Source organism: Balaenoptera physalus (genome assembly GCF_965194825.1).
Source record: "Balaenoptera physalus genome assembly, chromosome: Y".
NCBI lineage: Eukaryota > Metazoa > Chordata > Mammalia > Artiodactyla > Balaenopteridae > Balaenoptera > Balaenoptera physalus.
In genome coordinates this window covers 24,555,833-24,580,692 of record NC_138904.1, presented here as the reverse complement: position 1 = coordinate 24,580,692, position 24,860 = coordinate 24,555,833, and the positions used below count along the sequence as shown (strand labels likewise).

The window sequence follows — 24,860 nt, the reverse complement described above, 5'->3', positions numbered from 1 at the left end:
CCTTCTCTGCACAAGTGCGCAAGAGGGTGTCACAATCACAGCCTAGGCCATTCCGCCATTCCCAAGTGGGTTAAGTGCAGGTAGGTAGATGGCTGGAAGGAACTGGACAAGCAGACGCAGCATGTAGTCCTGTGGTCCTGTGGTGGGGGGAAGGCAGGTTAGGGGGTGGAGACTAGGCAGGGGCTGAAGAAGAAAGCACAAAGGGAGGAAACCCCACCAGCCCCTGAGCAGTTGGGGCTGGCCAGCCCAATTGCACTTACTGGTAACCACCAGGATCCTGGGCATAATGCCCTTGCCCTCCAAGAAGGACCTCAAGACTGCCCTGGAGTTCTTTGCTCTTTTCCAGTGGGCCCTCAGCGCCTTGGTTATTGGTGAGTCTTTGGCCTTTGGCAGGATGACCAAAACTCCTGGTTTGCCTGGAACTGAGGGCTTATAGGGTTTAGCGGGACTCTCGATGCTGAAATCTGGGTTATCTCAGGCAAAGCAGGACAGTTGGCCACCCGGGCCTCTAGCCTGACATGCTTGGGCATGGTCTGCGTGGAATCTGTGAGTGTGCATGTGGGTATGGGTGCCTGCTTGTGCAGGAATGTGTGTGCACGTGTGCATGAGCCAGCCCTGTGGCCAATGTGTGTAGTGAGCCCTCCTGGGTCGTCAGTGGGGCCTGGAGGGCATGTCTGGGGAAGATGAGGAGCAGTTCCACTGAGGCCTGCCAAGGAAATGGGTTTAGCTGCAACCCTGGGGACCTGAGCAGACCATCAGTGTGAGACAGTTGTCCTGGTGGCAGAGGGAGCTCTGAAAACCTCTTGTCCAAAAGAATTCATCCATTTACCCATACATTTTCCCCTCTATCCACACCACAAATGCTTTGCGGAAGTTCCTTAGATGCTGGCTATGGTACTGTAGGTGCTGAAGCAAACCATCCCTATGGGGGGGGGCCTGGAACAAAATTCTCATTTTTTAAGTGGCTTAGGTGAGTACTTGTCTGGAGACAGGGTCATGAACTAAATGAATCTGGAAGATATCTGGGAAGGAAGAATGCAGGTGGGCCCTGGGAGCCTGGGACTTGCCAGTCAATAGGGAGAGTGGGCTGGAGAACAGGGATTGGGGGCCCAGATACCTGCCTAGGTTGGGTATCAGGATGTCTGAATGCTAAAAAGAGCAGTGTTAACCTAGGAATTATGGGCAATCAGAGCTGAAAGAAACCAGGAGAAAGGAATCCATATGTACCAGCTACTTACCTTGTGCCAGGCATTTTCATACCTATGGTTTCATTTTAGCCTCCTGCCAACCTTATGAGGTAGAAGCTATTATTATGCATAATAATACACACTGATAACTACACACATACATAATGATAACTTGCACTCATATAGTATTAGCTAACACCTATTGCACTTTTTTTTCATGCCACTGTTCTAAGCACCTGACATGCCTAATCATCTCCATCGTACAGATGAGGAAGTTGAAGTACATGCAGTATAAGTGGGCCATCCAAGATCTCACAGCTAACAAGTGGAGGAGCTGGCCTGGGAGCTGAATCCACAAGGGCTTGATTCTGACCTATGAGCTCCTGTCCCTAGCTCCTGCATCTCCTTACTTACTGCTGTTTGGGAGGCTGGGTGTGGACGTGGCCCTAGAGTGCATGTTAGGCCAGAGAGGAAGGAGGAAGCCAGGCCTTCTGCGTATATAAACATTCTCAACTGAACGGGGAAAAAGATCAGCTCCGAATGGCCTCTTGCTGAGGACCAGGGCCCCAGCTGGTCCTCTGCTCTTTCTCTCCATGCAGCCCAGGCCTTGGGGCCCTCTCCTCAGTGAGAGCTGTGTCCCCTTTCTTGAGTTCTTGTCCTATCTTCACAGACTTGCCTCATTACCACCGCCTCCCCTCACTGCCACCATGTTACCATGAGAGAGCAGAGTCCCTAAGGCCTAGGAGCTGACACTGCGTTGAGGGAGAAGTATGACCATTATGAACGGCCACCCCAGGCCAGGCCCACCTCGGGGGATGGAGCTTTTACACTGGTAGTTCCCCTTCCTCAGTCTTGTCCAGAATGTTGCTCCTCAGAGGTAACCACTGTTAACAGTTTGTGTGTATGTAGCCAGAGATTATGGATATAAAAATATATATATTTCACCACATGCATGCATGTGCATGAACATACACATATAGCTGAGGGGCAGAAAAATATGGATGTTAAAAACACAGTCTTTGAGCCAGACTGCCAGTGTTCAAATCCCAGCTCTACTCCTTACTATCTGTGTTCCTTTAGCAGGTTATTGATTTTCTCTGAGTCTTGTTTTCTTCATTTGTAAGAAGAGCGTGTGAGAGTGTATTAATTGGCCTGGCCATTGTACGCTGTGGTAACCAAGTAACGTGGAGAACTCAGTGGCTTAACTCAACAAATGCTTATTTCCTGTTCACGTTAAACAACCAACACAGGATGGTAGGAATCTCTGCTTTCCGTGGACACAAACGTTCAGGCTGATGGAGGCCCCACCAAACTGTGATGCTGCAAAATGTGGCTTCAGAGATGACCACCAAGTTGGCAGGAAAGAGAACAGAGGTCTCATGCACACTCCTTTCTGCCACCACCAGAATGGCAGGTGTAAACAACAATGAACCTTATTGTGAACTTCGTTAATTATGAGGTTGAGATCTTTTCATGTATTTATCAGCAATTAGTATTTCTTTTTCTGTTAAGGGCCCATTCATGACTTTTGTCCATTTTTCTATTAAATTTGAGTTGACTCTTAGAGGACAAATAAGAAATAAATGAAGAAGGAAGAATGTTCAAGGTAGAGACTGGGCAACAGCTGAGAAGGCTGGGATGAGGGGAGAGCATAAAGCATTCAAGAAGTAACCAGTGGTTAAGTGGGGTGAGGGGGTAAGAGGCACAGAACTGACACTTAATACATAGTGAATGAATGAATGAATGAATGAATGAACGGGAGAAAGAAGACAGAGGAGACTGGCAAAAAAGGCAGGGGACAGATTGTGTAGGGCATTGTCAACCATGGAAAAGTGTTTGGACTTTTTCCATGTGGAGCCATGACTGGGTTGGGCAAAGGGCAATGGCATCAGATTGGTGTTTTTGAGAGATCACTACAGTTAATTCTGGGTAGCCAACTGATTATAGGACGAAGCTTTTGCTCTAGTTCAGGTCAGAGATTGTGGTGATTTCAGCCAGCTCAGAAGTAATTGTGAAGGGGAGAAGAGCAGAGATTCAAGAAATTGGAGTAGAATTAGAAGGACTTGATGATCAGAAGATGTGGGAGAGAGAAAGAAGGGAGGCGAGACTGAGGGTTCAGGTGCTGGAGCCCAGTATCCTCCTGTTACAGTTTGGTCTCATGCACCACTGTCACCTCCAGGGCCCGTGAGACACCTTGGGTGCACAACTTAAGAAGGTATTCATTTTCAGGGTTGTACAAGGGTTGGATCAGTAATTGTCTGACCCTGAGAGTGAATGTCTCCTTGAATTTTGTGCCCTAGGCACCTTGCTCTCTTCACCTTAGTCCTGGCCCTGCTCACTTCTTTCCTTTATTGGATTTCTTTACCTGAATCCCATGCCATCCTGCCTTGCTTTACTCCCTCATTTTGGTGATCACATCCTCCAGTCGTTTCCTGAGAAAGGAACGTGGGAGACAAACCCTCTGGGACTATATATCCGAGATTGTCTTTATTCTCTATTCATACTTGAGTTAAAAATTTGGATGCATATAGAATATCTTAGCTATGTGCAGTGTAAGTATCTGAGTCTAGTGTCTCTTTGGTTCAGTTTTTCAGAGAATTATCCTCCCATCGCCCAGCTGTGTAGCGGAGGGAAAGGGGTCTGGGGTTTTAATTACTTCTTTTATTTATTTTATTTATTTATTTATTTTTTTCTAAACATCTTCATTAGAGTATAATTGCTTTACAATGGTGTGTTAGTTTCTGCTTTATAACAAAGTGAATCAGTTATACATATACATATGTTCCCATATCTCTTCCTTCTTGCGTCTCCCTCCCTCCCACCCTCCCTATCCCACCCCTCTAGGTGGTCACAAAGCACCGAGCTGATCTCGCTGTGCTATGCAGCTGCTTCCCACTAGCTATCTATTTTACATTTGGTAGTGTATATATGTCCATGCCACTCTTTCACCCTGTCATATCTTACTCTTCCCCCTACTCATATCCTCAAGTCCATTCTCTACTAGGTCTTTGTCTTTATTCCCATTTTGCCATTAGGTTCTTCATGACCTTTTTTTTCCCCTTAGATTCCATATATATGTGTTAGCATACTGTATGTGTTTTTCTCTTTCTGAGTTACTTCACTCTGTATGACACACTCTAATTCCATCCACCTCACTACAAATACCTCCATTTCATTTCCTTTTATGGCTGAGTAATATTCCATTGTATATATGTGCCACATCTTCTTTATCCATTCATCTGTCGATGGACATTTAGGTTGCTTCCATGTCCTGGCTGTTGTAAATAGAGCTGCCATGAACATTTTGGTACATGACTCTTTTTGAATTATGGTTTCTCAGGGTATATGTCCAGTAGTGGGATTGCTGGGTCATATGGTAGTTCTATTTTTAGTTTTTTAAGGAACGTTCATACTGTTCTCCATAGTGGCTGTATCAATTTACATTCCCACCAACAATGCAAGAGTGTTCCCTTTTTTCCACACCCTCTCCAGCATTTATTGTTTCTAGATTTTTTGATGATGGCCATTCTGACCGGTGTGAGATGATATCTCATTGTAGTTTTGATTTGCATTTCTCTAATGATTAATGATGTTGAGCATTCTTTCATGTGTCTATTGCCAATCTGTATATCTTCTTCGGAGAAATGCCTATTTAGGTCTTCTGCTTATTTTTGGTTTGGGTTTTTTGTTTTTTTGTTACTGAGCTGCATGAGCTGCTTGTAAATCTTGGAGATTAATCCTTTGTCAGTTGCTTCATTTGTAAATATTTTCTCCCATTCTGAGGGTTGTCTTTTGGTCTTGTTTAGGTATCCTTTGCTGTGCAAAAGCTTTTAAGTTTCATTAGGTCCCATTTGTTTATTTGTGTTTTTATTTCCATTTCTCTAGGAGCTGGGTTCAAAAGGATCTTGCTGTGATTTATGTCACAGAGTGTTCTGCCTATGTTTTCCTCTAAGAGTTTGATAGTGTCTGGCCTTGCACTTAGGTCTTTAATCCATTTTGACTTTATTTTTGTGCATGGTATCAGGGAGTGTTCTAATTTCATACTTTTACATGTACCTGTCCAGTTTTCCCAGCACCACTTATTGAAGAGACTGTCTTTTCTCCACTGTATATGCTTGCCTCCTTTATCAAAGATAAGGTGACCATATGTGTATGGGTTCATCTCTGGGCTTTCTATCCTGTACCATTGATCTATGTTTCTGTTTTTGTGCCAGTACCAAACTGTCTGGATTACTGTAGCTATGTTATATAGTCTGAAATCAGGGAGCCTGATTCCTCCAGCTCCATTTAACCTTCTCAAGATTGCTTTGGCTATTCGGGGTCTTTTGTGTTTCCATACAAATTGTGAAATTTTTTGTTCTACTTCTGTGAAAAATGCCAGTGGTAGTTTGATAGGGATTGCATTGAATCTGTAGATTGCTTTGGGTAGTAGAGTCATTTTCACTATGTCGATTCTCCCAATCCAAGAACATGGTATATCTCTCCATCTTTTTGTATCATCTTTAATTTCTTTCATCAGTGTCTTATAATTTTCTGCATACAGGTCTTTTGTCTCCTAAGGTAGGTTTATTCCTAGATATTTTATTCTTTTTGTTGCAATGGTAAATGGGAGTGTTTTCTTAATTTCACTTTCAGATATTTCATCATTAGTGTATAGGAATGCCAGAGATTTCTGTGCATTAATTTTGTATCCTGCTACCTTACCAAATTCATTGATTAGCTCTAGTAGTTTTCTGGTAGCATCTTTAGATTCTCTATGTATAGCATCATGTCATCTGCAAACAGTGACAGCTTTACTTCTTCTTTTCCGATTTGGATTCCTTTTATTTCTTTTTCTTCTCTGATTGCTGTGGCTAACACTTCCAAAACTATGTTGAATAATAGTGGTGAGAGTGAGCAACCTTGTCTTCTTCCTGATCTTAGTGGAAATGGTTTCAGTTTTTCACCATTGAGGACAATGTTGGCTGTGGGTTTGTCATATATGGCCTTTATTATGTTGAGGAAAGTTCCCTCTATGCCTACTTTCTGCAGGGATTTTATCATAAATCAGTGTTGAATTTTGTCAAAAGCTTTCTCAGAATCTATTGAGATGATCATATGGTTTTTCCCCTTTAATTTGTTAATATGATGTATCACGTTGATTGATTTGCATATAATAAAGAATCCTTGCATTCCTGGAAAAACCCCCATTTGATCATGGTGTATGATCCTTTTAATGTGTTGTTGGATTATGTTTGCAAGTATTTTGTTGAGGAATTTTGCATCTATGTTCATCAGTGATATTGGCCTGTAGTTTTCTTTCTTTGTGACATCTTTTTCTGGTTTTGGTATCAGGGTGATGGTGGCCTCGTAGAATGAGTTGGAGAGTGTTCCTTCGTCTGCAATATTTTGGAAGAGTTTGAGAAGGATAGGTGTTAGCTCTTCTCTAGTTGTTTGATAGAATTCGCCTGTGAAGCCATGTGGTCCTGGGCTTTTGTTTGTTGGAAGATTTTTAATCACAATTTCAATTTCAGTGCTTGTGATTGGTCCGTTCATATTTTCTATTTCTTCCTGGTTTAGTCTCAGCAGTTTGTGCATTTCTAAGAATCTGTCCATTTCTTCCAGGTTGTCCATTTTATTGGCAAAGGGTTGCTTGTAGTAATCTCTCATGATCATTTGTATTTCTGCAGTGTCAGTAATAACTTCTCCTTTTTCATTTCTAATTCTATTGATTTGAGTCTTCTCTCTTTTTCTCTTGATGAGTCTGGCTAATGGTTTATCAATTGTGTTTATTTTCTCAAAGAACAAGCTTTAATTTTATTGATCTTTGCTATTGTCTCCTTCATGTCTTTTTCATTTATTTCTGATCTGATCTTTATGATTTCTTTCCTTCTGCTAGCTTTGGGGTTTTTTTGTTCTTCTTTCTCTAATTGCTTTAGGTGCAAGGTTAGGTTGTTTTTTCGAGATGTTTCCTGTTTCATGATGTAGGCTTGTGTTGCTATAAACTTCCCTCTTAGAACTGCTTTTGCTGCATCCCATAGATTTTGGGTCATCGTGTCTCCATTGTCATTTGTTTCTAGGTATTTTTTTATTTCCCCTTTGATTTCTTCAGTGATCACTTCGTTATTAATAGTGTATTGTGTAGTCTCCATGTGTTTGTATTTTTTACAGATCTTTTCCTGTAATTGATATCTTGTCTCATAGCGTTGTGGTCGGAAAAGATACTTGATATGATTTCAATTTTCTTAAATTTACCAAGGCTTGATTTGTGACCCAAGATATGATCTATCCTGGAGAATGTTCCATGAGAACTTGAGAAAAATGTTTATTCTGTTGTTTTCGGGTGGACTGTCCTATAAATATCAATTAAGTCCGTCTTGTTTAATGTATCATTTAGAGCTTGTGTTTCCTTATTTATTTTCATTTTGGATGATCTGTCCATTGGTGAAAGTGGGGTGTTAAAGTCCCCTACTATGATTGTGTTACTGTCGATTTCCCCTTTTATGGCTGTTAGTATTTGCCTTATGTATTGAGGTGCTCCTATGTTGGGTACATAAATATTTACAATTGTTATACCTTCCTCTTGGATCGATCCCTTGATCATTATATAGTGTCCTTCTTTGTCTCTTGTAATAGTCTTTATTTTAAAGTCTATTTTGTCTGATATATGAATTGCTACTCCAGCTTTCTTTTGATTTCCATTTGCATGGGATATCTTTTTCCATCCCCTCACTTTCAGTCTGTATGTGTCTCTAGGTCTGAAGTGGGTCTCTTGTAGACAGCATATATATGGGTCTTGTTTTTGTATCCATTCAGCCAGTCTGTGTCTTTTGGTGGGAGCATTTAATCCATTTACATTTAAGGTAATTATCATTATGTATGTATTCCTATTCCCATTTTCTTAAATGTTTTGGGTTTGTTATTGCAGGTGTTTTCCTTCTCTTGTGTTTCTTCCCTAGAGAAGTTCATTTAGCATTTGTTGTAAGGCTGGTTTGGTGGTGCTGAAGTTTCTCAGCTTTTGTTTGTGTGTAAACGTTTTCATTTCTCCATCAAATCTGAATTAGATCCTTGCTGGTTAGAGTAATCTTGGTGTTAGGTTTTTCTCCTTCATCACTTTAAGTATATCCTGCCACTCCCTTCTGGCTTGCAGAGTTTCTGCTGAAAGATCAGCTGTTAACCTTATGGGGATTCCCTTGTGTGTTATTGGTTGTTTTTCCCTTACTGCTTTTAATATGTTTTCTTTATATTTAATTTTTGATAGTTTGATTAATATGTGTCGTGGCATGTTTCTCCTTGGATTTATCTTGTATTGGAGTCTCTGTGCTTCCTGGACTTGATTAGCTATTTCCTTTCCCATATTAAGGAAGTTTTCAAGGATAATCTCTTCAAATATTTTCTCAGTCCCTTTCTTTTTCTCTTCTTCTTCTGGGACCCCTATAATTCGAATGTTTGTGTGTTTAATGTTGTCCCAGTGGTTTCTGAGACTGTCCTCAGTTCTTTCCATTCTTGTTTCTTTATTGTGCTCTGCAGTAGTTATTTCCACTATTTTATCTTCCAGGTCGCTTATCTGTTCTTCTTTGTCAGTTATTCTGCTATTGACCCCATCTCGAGTATTTTTAATTTCATTTATTGTGTTTTTCATCATTGCTTGGTTCTTGTTTAGTTCTTCTACGTCCTTGTTAAATGTATCTTGCGTTTTGTCTATACTATTTCCAAGATTTTGAATCATCTTTACTATCATTATTCTGAATTCTTTTTCAGGTATACTGCCTATTTCCTCTTCATTTGTTAGGTGTGGTGTGTTTTGACCCTGCTCCTTCATCTGCTGTGTGTTTTTCTGTCTTCTCATTTTGCTTATCTTACTTTGTTTGGGGTCTCCTTTTCGCAGACTGCTGGTTCATAGTTCCTGTTGTTTTTGGTATCTGTCCCCAGTGGCTAAGGTTGGTTCAGTGAATTGTGTAGGCTTCCTGGTGGAGGGGACTAGTGCCTGTGTTCTGGTGGATGAGGCTGGATCTTGTCTTTCTGGTGGGCACGTCCACCTCTGGTGGTGTGTTTTGGGGTGTCTGTGGCCTTATTATGATTTTAGACAGCCTCTCTGCTAATGGATGGGGCTGTGTTCCTGTCTTGCTAGTTGTTTGGCATAGGGTATCCAGCACTGTAGCTTGCTGGTCGTTGAGTGAAGCTGGGTCTTGATGTTGAGACTGAGATCTCTGAGAGATTCTCGCCGTTTGGTATTATGTGGAGCTGGGAGGTCTCTTGTGGCCCAGTGCCCTGAAGTTGGCTCTCCCACCTCAGAGACACAGCCCTGAGGTCTGGCTGGAGCACCAAGAGCCTTTCATCCTCACGGCTCAGAATAAAAGGGAGAAAAAATAGAAATAAAGAAAGAGGATAAAATAAAATAAAATAAAATAAAATAAAGCTATTATAATAAAAATTAAGAAAAAATTATGAAGAAAATATTTATTAAGAAAAAAATTTTTTATAATAAATTTATTAATTTTTTTATAGTAAAAATAATAAAAAATTATTAAGAAAGAAATTTATTAAGAAAATTTTTTTTAAATTTTTTAAAATAAAAAATATGAAAAAGCTTATTAAGGAATTTTTTTTTTAATTTTTAAAAATAGAAAATAAGGAAAAAATTATTAAGAAAACATTTATTAAGTAAAATAAAAAATAAAAAAATAAAAAATAATAAAAAAGGGACGACTGAACCCTAGGACAAATGGTGAAAGCAAAGCTATACAGACAAGATCTCACCCAGAAGCATATACATATACACTCACAAATAAAGGAAAAGGGGAAAAATTAATATATCCTGCTCCCAAAGTTCACCTCCTGAATTTGGGATGATTCATTGTCTATTCAGGTATTCAACAGATGCAGGGACATCAAGTTGTTTGTAGAGCTTTAATCTGCTGCTTCCGAGGCTGCTGGGAGACATTTCCCTTTCTCTTCTTTGTTCTCACAGCTCCCGGGGTTCAGCTTTGGATTTGGACCCGTCTCTGCATGTAGGTCATCTGAGGGCGTCTGTTCTTGGCTCACACAGAACAGGGTTAAAGGAGCAGCTGCTTTGGGAGCTCTGGCTCACTCAGGCGAGGGGGAGGGAGGGGTATGGATGCAGGTTGAGCCTGCGGCCGCAGAGGCCAGCATGACATTGCAGTAGCCTGAGGTGCACCGTGTGTTCTCCCGGGGAAACTGTCCCTGGATCACGGGACCCTGGCAGTGGCGGGCCGCACAGGCTCCCGGGAGGGGCGATGTGGATAGTGACCTGTGCTAGCACACAGGCTTCTTGGTGACAGCAGCAGCAGCCTTAGCATCTCATGCCCGTCTCTGGGGTCCGCGCTGACAGCCGCGGCTCGTGCCTGTCTCTGGAGCTCGTTTAGGCGGCGATCTGAATCCCCTCTCCTTGCGCACCGTGAAACAAAGAGTCAAGAAAAAGTCTCTTGCCTCTTCGGCAGCTTCAAACTTTTTCCCGGACTCTCTCCCGGCTAGCTGTGGTACGCTAACCCCTTCAGGCTGTGTTCACGCCGCCAACCCCAGTCCTCTCCCTGCGATCAGACCAAAGCCCGAGCCTCAGTTCCCAGCCCCCGCCCACCCCGGCGGGTGAGCAGACAAGCCTCTCAGGCTGATGAGTGCTGCTCGGCACCGAGCCTCTGTGCGGGAATCTCTCCGCTTTGCCCTCCACACTCCTGTGGCTGTGCTCTCCTCCGTGGCTCCGAAGCTTCCCCACTCTGCTACCCTCACTCTCCGCCCACGAAGGGGCTTCCTAGTGTGTGGAAACCTTTCCTCCTTCACAGCTGCCTCCCAGAACTGAGGGGTTCTCTCTGCAATTCAGAGCTGGGGGCTCTGGGTCCTTCCATGGGGCGGGGGTGACGAGCAGAGCTGGACTTGGGAGTCGTCATCTACGATCTGAGAGTCGGTGCCTCTGGCCACCCCAGGACGGAGCCAGCTTCTGCCCCTGACTGAGGCAGAGCCAGTGGCCCCCACACTGGGCGCTGCAGACCTTTGAAATGTCGGCTTTTGTCTGCCGTTAACATCGTGAGACCAAAGGCCACAGCCCTGTTTTGTATCCTGATGAATATATTTGGTTTAATTGTTGCTGTGAATAATAATTTGGCTGAAAAGAGAGATGGTTGGGGACTTCCCTGGTGGCGCAGTGGTTAAGAATCCGCCTGCCAATGCAGGGGACACGCATTCGAGCCCTGGTCCAGGAAGATCCCACGTGCCACGGAGCAGCTCAGCCTGTGCGCCACAACTACTGAGCTTGCACTCTAGAGCCCGCGAGCCACAACTACTGAGCCCAGAGCTGCAACTACTGAAGCCCGCGCGCTCTAGGGCCTGTGTGCCACAACTACTGAGCCCATGCGCTGCAACTGTTGAAGCCCGCATGCCTAGAGCCCATGCTCCGCAGCAAGAGAAGCCACCGCCCTGAGAAGCCCGTGCACCGGAATGAAGAGTAGCCCCCGCTCACCACAACTAGAGAAGGCCCAGCGCAGCCAAAAGAAAAAAAAAAGAAAAGAGGTGGTCATTGGTGTCAAGGGTGCACAGATGTCTAGATTTTCAATTTCTAGAGCTTAGATGGCCGGAGAACATAGAGAGACCAGAGGGGCCTGCATTATTAACAAGAGGCATCATGATGCTGGAGTGAGGCTCACTTTGGGGCGTCATGCTTTAAGCCTGTGTTCTAACCGTGTGTGCCTCTCTCGAAAGTGTTGAGGTTCCTGTGTCCATCGCCACATTTAGCAGCGGGAGACGGCATGCCTGTTTCTGTTGCTTTTGTTAAAAGAAACTTGTTGCTGTGAGGGAAGGAGTAGAAAGAGTTGATGAAATGATAAAAGGGAAAATGTCAGTGGTTGTCTTGGGCTCTTGGTTAAAATAGATACGAGACAAAAATAAGCTGCCCAGTGATGGTCCTTTTTAATCCCAGGAGACAGTTCTGGAAGCCAGCCTGGCCCCAGGGCTGCTGAGGAGGACCCTGCAGTTAGAGCGGCAGAGGGGTCACGGAGACGTCGGCAGAGGCCGAGTCTGGGTGCCTCTGTGTACTCTGACTTGAAAGTCACTCCATTTTGTTGGGGGTTAGTTGATGCTTTTTAAAAACTCTGTCTTCTGAGTATAAAGCAGTGTAGCCTATGTTCCTTGTATAAAGTATGGAGAATACCAAGCAGCGTCAAGGAAACACCCCCCTCCCACTTCTCGGAGAGCGCGCTGCCATCCGCGTGCAGGCGAAGTCTCTCTCCCAGGCTTCCTGTGTGACGCTCTCTCAAAGGGCCACGCCAAGGGCCTTCCCGCCACCTTCTGACCTGTGCGCTCATTAAGGAGGTGAAAGGAGATTGATGATCATTTAAAGAGCTTTTAAAGAAGTAGCCAGAAGCCTGTTTCTTCCATTTTCCAATATAAGAAAAGACTGGAGCAGAGCGCATGTAAACACACATCTGCACACGTGCTGGCCTGTCTCTACCACTTTGTGCCTTTGTCTCTGCTCTGCGCTGGGCTCCCGTGCTGTCACCTCCTGAGCCCGGCCGTGTCTCTCACTTGCAGTGGTGACCCCCCCGAGAAGACAGCGCCCAGAGGCTGGAGCGGAGAGCGTGCTGCGTGTCTGCCTGCCTGTCCGATTACTCACAGGCCAGCGACAGTGGCATGTTTGAACCTGCCACCAAAATGTTAGAAGCTGACCTTCTTGCTTCCCTGGGCTGACTTCCCAAAAGGCACCCCTGCCGAGACCTGTCTGGCTTGACACTCTGTGTGTGTCTGGGGTGCAGCTCTTCTGGCTTCTCTCCATGCAGGAGGGGCCCTTAGCATCCCCATGGACCCCATCTCCTCCCAGGTGGCGTCTGGGGACTGGCCTGGCTTCGGGCATCTAGGACGACTGCTTTCTCTCCGGCCCTGGGTGTTGGAAGGCATGAGCCCAGTAGAGCCGGAAAAGGAGAACCAGTGTGCGAGAGAGACCTGCTTTTCTAGAAAGGACGTTCACTAGAAATGGATGTTCCCCCCCGTTCCCCTTCCTTAGCTGGAGGAATCACTTTGCAAGGACAAAACCCCTTGTGGGCTTTATTTTGTTTGAGACCTTTGATGTCATTTTTTCAGCTCAGATATCTGTATGCATTTCACTTGTCGCCAAATTTTTTTTTTTTTTTTTTTGGCTGCGCTGCTTAGCTTGCGGGATCTTAGTTCCCTGACCAGGGATCGCACCCGCGCCCCCTGCAGTGGAAGCGCAGAGTCTTAAACCACTGGAGCACCAGGGAAGTCCCCCCTGCAAAGCTTTATAAGTATATGTTTTTGAACGTTGTTGTGAATATCACGTGTGGTTTTGAGAGGTATTTTCTCAAAAAGGCCACTTCGTCAGCAGGTACCCTGGGAGGTGACGTCATGGATCCTGGGGACCTGCCGTGCCCTGTCAGTCACTTAAAGCATTTATTTATGTCGCAACTTAATAAAGCCCTTCTCAGTTAGAAGCGCCCCTAGTGTGAGAGAGCTTTTGCGGAGCCCGAGGTAAGCAGGTCCCCTCGGAATAACACGGTGCCTTTCCGGTTGTGCTCAGGAGTGAGGACGCCAACGAGCCTGTGCCTGGAGACGCTTGCGGTAACGAGGGGCCCCAGATCCATGTTGGATTCTTGTGAGTACAGAAGGCTCCTTCCCTGTTGCTCGTAAAGACAACGGGTAGATTGGGGCCCGCCCGGCGACTCACACCTCCACACACAGGCCAGGAGGCGTGGGGGGACCCGCGTGATCCGGCTGCTTGTCCCTGGCCTGGGGACCCCCGGGCCCATCTCAGCGGTCTCAGGTGAAGGGACAGAGGTGGCGGGAAGGAGAGATGGGCACGAGCGGTTCCACTGCCATCCTCCAACACCGAGTCACAGCTGGGGACTGTCACCCCATGGGCACGGTCAGGCCCTCGGGGAAGTTCCCGCCGGAGCTGGGGTAGCCAGGTGCTGTGCAACACTAAGCATTTTGGTTTCTAGCCGCAGTGTCTATGAAGGCAGCAACCAGCAGTGTTCAGGCGAACGAGGCAGGATGTTCACATCCCAGCAGCTTTCTTTTGCTCACTCTTGTCATCCTAGTGTTGCTCGGCACTCGAGACATTCGGGCTGGGTCATTCTTGGTTGGGGGCCGCCCTGTGCCCTCTGGGGTGTTGAGCAGCAGCCCTGGCCTCCACCCACTAGATCCAGTAGCCCCCCCACTCCACTCCATGTGACAGTAAGAAATGTCTCTCGACTTTGCACAGGTCCCCTGGGGGTGGGGTGAGGACCACTGCGGTAGTTCAAGCAGGATTTCTCCACCGTGGGGCATTTGCAGCCTGTGAACGTGTATTTTATTTTCTAGGCATGACAGTGCCAGCGAGTGTCTCCTCGTGAACGTGCTCCAACTGAAGAACTTTGCCGGGCTGGTGGTGAAGGAAGACTGCAAAATGTAAGCTCCCGCGCCAGTGGGGGCCGTGTCCTCCCCCCGGGCCCTCCTCCACACGGCACCACTGGCTGACCTGCTGCACGTGGCAGTTTGGGGAGGGAAAAGACTGTCTTGGAACCTGAATTTAGAATAAAACGCCAGGGGATGTCTGTCTGAAATCTAAAGGACTGTAAGTTTTAAGAAGAGGCTGGTTTATTATTTGCGGCAGGTGGAGTTACTGGAGCCAGGCTGGTTATGTGCCGTGGCCATGCTGACAAAGTGCCGGGTGCCCGTCATCGGCAGCGTTGGGGCTTAAAACGTCCATTCTGCTCACAAGGCTGGTGGCGACACAGCCACACTCGGCTCTTGAGATCTGATGAGGTGCCTGAAGAGGCCTCAGGCTGGGATCAGGCATCCTTGTCCGAGCAGGGAGAAGGAAATCTGTGTTGTCTCCGGTGGGGAGATGGGTGCCCGATGGGGGTGTGAGGTCCCACTTACCCTGGTGGGTGAACCCACCTGTGATGGGTGTTCAGGCCCGACGGTGCCCTCCCCTTCCGTGAGTCGTCTTTGTAAACTGGCCTCCCGAAGGCCTAGGAAGCAGCCTGGTGTTCAGCGGCTGAGGGTTCACCCTGATGGTGTACTTCACTCCACTGATGCTGGAGCTTCTCCTGGGTGCTGGCTTCCGTGCTGTGGGTGGATAGGGCCGGGAGCCCAGCCCGGCGGGTGCCTCGGTGGGCAAGCAGTCTGAGAGGCAAGGCAGGCAGAGCTTGGAGAGGGAGCCAGGGGGCCGTGAAAAGATCAGTGCAGATGTTTTGCCACAGAGGTGCTGAAAGCAGAAAGTCTGTTTGACTCCCCCTGAAGTTATAATTCCTGATTTTTATGTTTTCTTTTTGCTGATTTCTTTTCTTTTCTTTTCTTTTCCTTTTTTTTTTTTTTCTCTCCAAAGGTAGGTCAGTTCTTCGGCCTCTCTTTTGGTTGAGAAAAGGACTTTTTCCAAAGGACTTTGCAGTTTTACCTCTTCACATCCAAAGGGTAACATACAGGGGTGTTCGTGTACGTGGTCCATGCTTTTTTCTCCCTGTCTCGATTCCAGACACATCCGCGTCGGTTTGCCTCCGCTTGACCCCGGCACACCAAACACATTCTGCTCTAAGGCTCTGGAATTGAAAGCCCCCTTGGTGTTTAATGAAGTTTTCAAAATCCCTGTGCAGTCAAACATGGTGATGTTGAAGTCCCTTCAGTTATACATGTGCTCAGTGAATCCGCAGCTGCAGGAAGAACTGCTGGTATGGTGCCCTCCTCACCCTCTCCTTCCTACCTTCCACCCCTCTTTCCCCGTCTCTTTTTGTCAGTCTCTGACATCAGTCTTTCTATCCTCCTGTCTTCTGCCTCAATCCTGCTTTCCTTCCTGTCTCTCTTCCTCAGTTTCTGTCTGTTTTTCTGTTTGGTTACAGTTTGTTTCAGAGTAACATACAGATTAAAATCAGCAAGGGAGGAAACATATAGGCCAGAGTCTGGGTGAGATCCAATCCTGAAGTTTCCACTTTCTTCACTGTGAGTTACCTTTTGTTCTCTGTCCTTCTCCCCTTCCTAGCAGTTTCTAATAGAGCTGAATAAGCAACATGAGAGTCATCCTCCCTAGCATCCTCCAACACCACTTTAACACCACTTTCATTTTACCTTAGTCCTGTTAGTAAGAATGAAATACTTTCCATTCTTTCTGCTTAAGATTAAAGGGTGGGCTTCCCTGGTGGTGCAGTGGTTGAGAGTCTGCCTGCCAATGCAGGGGACACGGGTTCGAGCCCTGGTCTGGGAGGATCCCACGTGCCGCGGAGCAACTGGGCCCGTGAGCCACAACTACTGAGCCTGTGCATCTGGAGCCTGTGCTCCACAACGAGAGAGGCCGCGACAGTGAGAGGCCCGCGCACCGCGATGAAGAGTGGCCCCCGCTCGCCGCAACTGGAGAGCGCCCTCGTGCAGAAATGAAGACCCAACACAGCCAAAAAAAAAATTAATTAATTAAAAAAAAAAGATTAAAGGGTGACCTTGATGCCCATTGGTTGTTAAGGTGCAGTCATTCAGGGTCTGTTCTGCCTTTTTTTTTTTTTTAACACCGCGCAGGGCATTGCTCAGATTAACTTGGCTGATTACGATGGTTCGAGCGAGATGCAGCTGCGCTGGTACTCGGTGCAGGTGTTCACCGGCCCCGAGCTGCCCGGGCGGGAGGACGAGCAGCTGGGACACAGCGACTTCCAGGACCCTGCACCCACCACGTCTGGAAAGACAGTAGGTGGCCTGGCTTTGAGACGGACTTTTCCTGGGGACATTGTTTCTAAGAAACGTGTGTAGACTTAGTCTTAGAACACAGTGGCGATGAAGAAGCAGGGTTTCCAGGGAAGTAATAAAAACGGACTGTAGTGATGTATGTGGCCATTCATGGTAATATTCTTTAACACAACACGTTCATGATCGTGAGTGATGCTTTGGTTGCTTTAAAATTTGAGTCCTCAGAGCTACATGGTAAGGCCAAGTTACCGTCTTGCTGTCAACCGGGGGTGAGCTGCTTCCTGCTGGAGAGCAGCCAGGGACGGCCACCAGCCCGGCAGCAGGGATGCTCCCCATGGGCCGTGCACGTGCCCACTTTCCACTTTGCCACCCGCACGCCGCTGGCCTCGGCTGCTTCTTGGCAGCGTCCCTTTCGTCCTGTAGGACGCGGTGACGGTGCTGCTGGTGAGAACCACGGCCCAGCTGCAGGCGGTGGAGAGAGAGCTGGCCGAGGAGCGGGTGAAGCTGGAGTACATGGAGGAGGAGATCCTGGAGATGGAGCGCAAGGAGGAGCAGGCCGAGGCCGTGTCCGAGAGGTGCGCGCGGCCAGCAGCCCCTCAGGGGAGAGGCAGCCGGGATGTTCATCAGACACAACGCGATGTAGAGTGTGTGCAGCGACTCTTCGGTACCTTTGCCCAGAAGTCGGGATTCTCACGGGGGATTGTACGCCAGTCTGCACGAGGGCAGTACATTGACCCCAGCTCTACGCACAGGCTTTTCACCTTTCCTTCTGTTCCCCGAATTTCTCTCAAAGAGGGGGACTGTTGAGGGACTCCCTCTGCCCGGATTGAATACAATAGGGCCCTTTAAGTTTTGCCTTTTTCTTTATTAACTGCTTTATTGGGATATAATCTCCTTACTGTATGGTTCACCCATTAAGTGGACAATTGGCTGGTTTGTAGCGCAGGCACAGAGCTGTACCGCCAACATCACACTCAAGTTGAGGGCGTTTTCGTCATGCTGAAAGGAAACCCCATACCCATTAACAGTCCGCCTGGTCCTCCCAGCCCCTGGCGACTGCCCGTCTGCGTGCCATCTCCAGGGATTTGCCTGTGCTGGGCCTTTCTTGTAAATGGAATCATACGATGCCCCTTTACCTCTTCCCCGGAGCAGCCCGTGGGTGAACGCTTGACTCGGGGTGGGGCAGACGTGTCTGCAATAGAGGAGTAGCTCAGATGGGCAGGCACCGCGAGTGAATCGCTTCCCGGTGGGTCCCTTCTGGCAGAACTTTCATCTTGCTTTACTTCCACGGTTTTCCATAAAGAGCATCATGTTTCCAAAGCTTGCTACTTCTTCCTAATAGCTTTTTCTGGATTTATTTTCGAGAGGAATTTATTTTCGGAAGGGAAAGTGCATGGCAGAGGGGGAGAAGGGTGTGTGTTCAGGGATGGGCAGGAGGCTGGGAGGGCTCGGGGAGAGAGGGTTCCGGGCTGCTGGCATCTTCAGCGGCTGCAATTGGGCGATACAGACAGACGGACCCTCTTAATGAAAGGCCTTGTAGCTCTGTCTTCCCCACGAAACAGAACTGCCTTTCATTTTATGAGAAAAGCAACCGTCTTCGGTCATTGGAAGCAAATATGGGGCATCTCTGCTGCTGTGCCCTGGGTGCAGCAGTAAAGTCAGTGCCCTGATGAACGTCTTGGGGGCTTTTGCCATGCCCGCCTTCAGGAGTTGGCAGCCGACTCGGTGGACAGTGGCTGTAGCAGCTGCGCCCAGACCAGCCCCCCGCACCCAGAGCCCTGCTGCGTTGCTGTCAGCTCCATCCACGGACACACGTTTGCTGGCCAGGCAGACCCTTATGGCCCCGAGGAACTTCAGCCCCCACCTCTGAAGGTAAGCAGAAAAGGACAAAGGATTTCGCAGAGCCCCTGATGTTTTGCTGCACAGCACCAGGCGCTGCCCTGGAAGGAGGGGCTGTGTGCCCTACGCTAGGGAATTGAAGTGAGTGGCCTCAGATCTGTAAACAGCAGGTACCATGGAAACGTCTGTTTACTTTAAATTAAAAGGAAAGGACAACTAAAAGGGGTGGATTTTTACTGCTTCATGTGCCCTCTTCAGGGCCGCGTGTGGCTCAGGGTGTTTCATGGGTCCCCAAGGTTTTGGACGCTTGTCGTTGTTCTCCGTTTGTGACATTAAGAGCAGCGAAGCATCCTTTTGGCCCTTCTGTTCACCCGATCCTAGTTGTGCCCATCACCGTATCTCCAGTGAGGAAATCTTTGTTCCGAAACTATTCAGCACATAACAAATGCGGACATACAGTCCCTCCCTTGGCATCTTTCTAAAATGGATTAAAGTGCATTACATCAGGAATAATTATTTTGGATTAGGCTGCCAATAATTGTGATTGTTCTACTTTGTAACACTTTTACAGTCATTGACCCAAATCAGTGTAAGCAGCCATGGGATGCAGTTTTGGTATTTCCCCTTTCCCCAACGTTTAACTTATACCCTAATCACTTTTGTTAATACTTCACATTTCCATTCTTTGTTTGTATATATGTGTGTGTGCACCCGGCTTCTTTTTCCTTCTGAATCATTTGAAAACTAATTCAAGATCATGACACATTCCTCCTAAACAGTTCAGTACAAATCTAAGAACAAACACATTTTCTTACTTAACAGTAGAGTAATACTCAGAAAATATAACAACGACATCGAGTATAAAGTCCACGTACAAAATTCCTCCATTGTTCCATTGTGCTTTGTTGACTGAAAAAAAAAAAAAAAGCACAATCTAAAAGCTGAGAATTCTGTTCTATTTGGCAGACTTTCTGAGGACTATAGCCTGGGAGACACCCTCTCAGGTAGCTCTGAGAGACTGCCCCAAAGAAATAAGGGAGGAGACAGGATATATAGGGGTTTTGCAACAAAAACCATGTAGTTGGAACGTTGAAAGATTATGGTTAATGAAAGGAAACCAGGCACCTCAAGTTAACGAATTTATAGCACCACTTTTCTCATCATAGAGACTTCAGAATTCAGTAGGCTAATAGCATGGTTGCTATCATTTAAGGTCTTTTGACTGAATTCTGTTAAGCCTTCGATGTGGGAAACTGTATCTTCCAGACCTACTGAAGGCACAAAAATAACTGCTAAGGAATCATACCAGTGAGATACAGGTCTCTTGGTCCATTGGGCTCATACTGATGGTAAACTTGCTGGACTTATACCTAAATTTGTACATAAGTGGCCTTGAGCCCAGGGGAATCCTAAAGTACACCTTCCTAGCCATCCGGCTGGAAGCCAGGGCCGTATATTGGACCCACAAAGCCATTGAGTTCCATTAGGTGCGATCCACTGTATTCTCGTCGCCTGACTCAGCCTGTTCCATACATATCACTGTCTTTAAGGGAAATGATATATTGGCATTTTTCATAATGTACACAACTTGATTTCCTAGTGTCATCAGGCTGATGATTTTTAGTGTGATTTAACTGTTCCCAATGCAGGGAGGTCTTTAAACTTAGACGACCATAGCGTTGTGTCAGCCATAAAAATCCATCCCATAACTGAGGGAGAGTCCCTCCTAATAATTAAAAACTTACGCCTTTTGATTGAAATTGAGTTCATTGTTCTGACTGAGCATGAATGACCTCAATGGAAAACTCATATTTATGGCTAGGGTCACAATAAGTATGTTTTATTGGCCAAGTGAGGGAGTCCCCTCTAGTAATATCAGTAGTGGCCTGACAGAACTATAATTTCTTTCTTCTAAAATAAATTTCCTAAGGGCTGTCCAATCAGACCCCTGGAGTGGAGAAACCCGCCAAGATAACCCAGAAGTACCGGATGCAGGTAATTGACCATAATCCCAACAATTGGAGTGATTTCTAAAATTTGCACAGAATTGTGCCCATTATAGGAAAACATTTGGTTTGTGTACAGAAGTCCAAGAAACCAAGAATAAAATGTTGTAAATAACTGTATGGGTCAGGTCCAGCCTTTTGGCATAGCTGTCTATTTCTGATATCACCTTCTCATCCTGGTGTTGGTGTTTCTTTCCTATTGGAGCATCACTTTAAGGTGAGTTTGAGGTCATCAGTCCTCTCTATAGACCAATCTGGTGCAGGAGCCCTTTTTAGGTGGGAAACATGAATCCTAGAGTCAATTCCCTTCAGTTTTGCTGCACATGAGTTAGTTAAAAGAACCTGATAAGGGACCTTGCATCTAGGCTGGAGGTAGTCTTTTAAATACTGCCTGTTCCAATGTACATAATCTCCTGGTTGTAAGTCATGGGGCATCTGATCTTCGCTTGAGGATAGATTACTATGATATGCTTCAGACACAAGCTTAGAATGTCCTTTGAAAAATGCAGTTAAGCCTCTGCCATGAGCTAATATGTCCCCATTTAATAATATAAATTAATGTAATCCATCCTTCAATCTCATTGTTCTCCCTGTGATCATCGCAAAGAGAGAGAAGTGATGTTTACCAAGAGGGGTGGATCTGAGGTTGAGGAGAACCAATGGAAGGGCCTTAGGCCAGGTGAGGAATAAGCCTCCATAATTTTAGCCAGTTGTTTTTTTTAAATTTATTTTATTTATTTATTTATGGTTGTGTTGGATCCTCGTTTCTGTGTGAGGGCTTTGTCTAGTTGTGTCAAGCGGGGGCCACTCTTCATCGCGGTGCGCGGGCCTCTCACCACCGCAACTTCACTTGTTGCGGACCACAGGCTCCAGATGCACAGGCTCAGTAACTGTGGCTCACGGGCCCAGCTGCTCCACGGCATGTGGGATCTTCCCATACCAGGGCTCGAACCTTTGTCCCCTGCACTGGCAGGAAGACTCTCAACCACTGCGCCACCAGGGAAGCCCCTAGCCAGTTGTTTTTTAATTGTTCCATTTGTTCTTTCTACTAACCAGAAGACCAGGGATTATAAACACAATAGAAGTGCTGCATAGTTGGAAAAATCTTGCAAATTTTCTTAATAATTTGTCCAGTAAAATGAGTTCCTTTATCACTATGTATTTCTGAGGGGATTCTTCAAAGAGGTATCACTCTTTCTAAAATTGATTTCTCTACTTACTGCACTGTGGTCTTTCTGCATGGGAATGCTTTAACCCAATGTGAAAACATTCAAATTATAACAAGAATGTATTGACAACCTTGTGAGTGAGGCATTTGTATAAAATCAACATGCCAAATTTCAAGAAGACCTGCAGGTAATGGGAAATGTCTTTGAGAACTGTGTAAATGCTTCCCTGAGTTATACTTTGGACAAGTTGCACATCTTGAGTAAACCTTCTGGGCTACTGTAAAATAGGCTTCGAAAAATATTGTTTACCTCGTAATACCACCTTATCTGGGTTCCAGTGAGTTAACTCATAAATATATTGTGAAATAAGATATTGAGCTCCAAACAGAAAGATAGGCTTTCCCTTGGACCTGTCCACAGCTGTTTGTTAGTTGACTCTTCCTCCATTCTGTGTTTAGGTGTCTTTTTCTTTTTTCTGAAAGCCTTCCATTTTCAGAAAACACCATTTTCTGAAACTTCAGCAGTATATCAGTAAGGTTACTGGGAGGCTGAAAGGGAAAGACAGTGGTTAGTTGGCTGTTGCTGTTTTTCAGAGCTGCTGTCTTGGCAGCATGATCGACTAGAGAGTTTCCTTTCGCTTCTGCAACGTCAGCCTTTGAACGGCCCCATGCCTTAGTAACAGCAAGTGCACATGGCAACAGAATTGCATCTAATAATTCTGCTACTTGTTCCCCAGTTTTGGTAGGCTATCCTGAGGATGTTAAAAATCCCCCCTCTTTTTTTCCAAAAGCATACCAAAATCATGTGCCACCCCAAAAGTATAGTGGCTGTCTGTGTAAATGTTAGCAGATTTTCTTTTTGCCAAATGACAGACAGGCTCTTGTTCGTGCTGTTAGTTCAGCCTGTTGGGCAGAAAAGACATTAGATAGGGCACATTTTCAAGGATACACAGTGGAGAAATGACAGCGTTACTAGCCTGGTACATTCCATGAGGTCCTCTTAAATATGAACCATCAGTGAATAATATAAAGTCAGGATTATCCATTGGGCTTTCTTGACGGTCAATCTTAGAAGACTAACAATTGTCAGTTAAAACAATGCAATCATACTTTTCATTATTGCCATTTGATTCTTCTGGGAGCAAGGTCACTGGACTAAGTTCATTACACCTGTGGAGAGTTACATTTGGTGAGAGGAATACAATCTCATGAGACGTTAAATGGCTCGCTGAATAAGGTTGTGTGTGAAGAGAGTTTAGTAGAGATTTCATGGAGTGGGGAACAAAGACGGTGAGAGGGTGACTCGTGACTGTCTCCTCTGTGGTCTGACAAAGCACAGCTGTTGCTGTGACAGCTCGGAGGCAAGGGGGAGGCCCTTAGCTACTGGATCTAGCTGCTGGCAGTAAAATCCTATTGGTCATTAGTGACTGCCGTAAAGTTAATACTCCTAGTGTGGCGCCCTTGTTTTTATGCACAAAGAGAAAAAAGGGAGAATCATAATTTGGGTGCCCCGAGGCTGGGGCCTTTGCCAGGAAGCCCTTTAGAGAAACTAGAGGCTTCGCAAAGGTCTATTCCCCAACCAAGATGTTCAGGTTGGTATTGTTTAGGCAAATTATTTATGGTCAAGACACTAAAGAAAAATTTGGAATCCAGCTCCTGTGGTAGCCTGCAAGGCCTAGAAATCCCCTTAGTCGCCGTCTTGTTTTAGGAGCAGGGAAAGCCAAATTGCCTCTAGAGCAATTGAAACCCCTTCTTTAGATACCGAACATCCTAAGTATTTTACATTAGCCTCACAAAATTGTAATTACTCTTTGGGTGCTTTATATCCCTTTGAGGCTAACTTCTGAAGCAAGTACAGGGTGTCTTGCTGATTATGTATCAAGGGTTTGAACACAACAGCAAATCGTCTACATATTGTATGAAAATTGACTTACGAGGAAACGCTGGATCACGTAAGTCCACTTTTTAAAATTATTTTTATTATTATTTTTAAAATCTTTATTGGAGTATAATTGCTTTACAATGGTGTGTTAGTTTCTGCTGTATAACAAAGTGAATCAGCTGTACATATACATATATCCCCATATCTCCTCCCTCTTGCGTCTACCTCCCACCCTCCCTATCCCACCCCTGTAGGTGGTCACAAAGCACCGAGCTGATCTCCCTGTGCTATGCGGCTGCTTCCCACTAGCTATCTCTTTTACATTTGGTAGTGCATATATGTCCATACCACTCTCTCACGTTGTCCCAGCTTACCCTTCCCCCTCCCCGTGTCCTCAAGTCCATTCTCTACGTCTGCGTCTTTATTCCGGTCCTGCCCCTATGTTCATCAGAACCAGTTTTGTTTTTTTTTTTTAGATTCCATATATATGTGTTAGCATATGGTATTTGTTTTTCTCTTTCTGACTTACTTCACTCTGTATGACAGAGTCTAGGTCCATCCACCTCACTACAAATAACTCAAGTTTCATTTATTTTTATGGCTGAGTAATATTCCATTGTATATATGTGCCATATCTTCTTTATCCATTCATCTGTTGATGGACACTTAGGTTGCTTCCATGTCCTGGCTATTGTAAATACAGCTGCAGTGAACATTGTGGTACATGACTCTGTTTGAATTATGGTTTTCTCAGGGTATATGCCCAGTAGTGGGATTGCTGGGTCGTATGGTAGTTCTATTTTTAGTTTTTTAAGGAATCTCCGTACTGTTCTCCACAGTGACTGTATCAATTTACATTCCTAACAACAGTGCAAGAGGGTTCCCTTTTCTCCACGCCCTCTCCAGCATTTATTGTTTGTAGATTTTTTGATGATGGCCATCTGACTGGTGTGAGGTGACACCTCATTGTAGTTTTTTGTTGTTTTTTGTTTTTAATTTTATTTCTTTATTTATTTTTGGCTGTGTTGGGTCTTCGTTTCTGTGCGAGGGCTTTCTCCAGTTGCGGCAAGTGGGGGCCACTCTTCATCACGGTGCGTGGGCCTCTCACTATCGCAGCCTCTCTTGTT

The 24,860-nt window shown here is 45.7% G+C and overlaps 1 protein-coding gene and 1 pseudogene across 2 annotated transcripts in view; both read left to right on the top strand.

Moving 5' to 3' along the window:
- The first annotated feature begins 286 nt into the window (after positions 1–286).
- The window catches only part of LOC309653409 (acyl-CoA wax alcohol acyltransferase 2-like), a 36,053-nt pseudogene continuing 11,479 nt past the window's right edge, over positions 287–24,860 (top strand). The window contains exon 1 of the transcript in view: positions 287–371. The product of the transcript in view is annotated as an acyl-CoA wax alcohol acyltransferase 2-like (transcript). The remainder of the gene's footprint in view (positions 372–24,860) is intronic.
- LOC309653383 (protein WWC3-like) lies at positions 12,973–17,757 on the top strand (the record flags this gene model as incomplete). The annotated part of the gene is made up of 6 exons (XM_082448007.1): positions 12,973–13,100; positions 13,708–13,782; positions 14,490–14,576; positions 15,646–15,838; positions 16,674–16,838; positions 17,262–17,757. 6 exons carry the CDS (start codon positions 12,973–12,975, stop codon positions 17,643–17,645), a joined length of 1,032 nt encoding a protein of 343 aa, XP_082304133.1. The 3' UTR covers positions 17,646–17,757.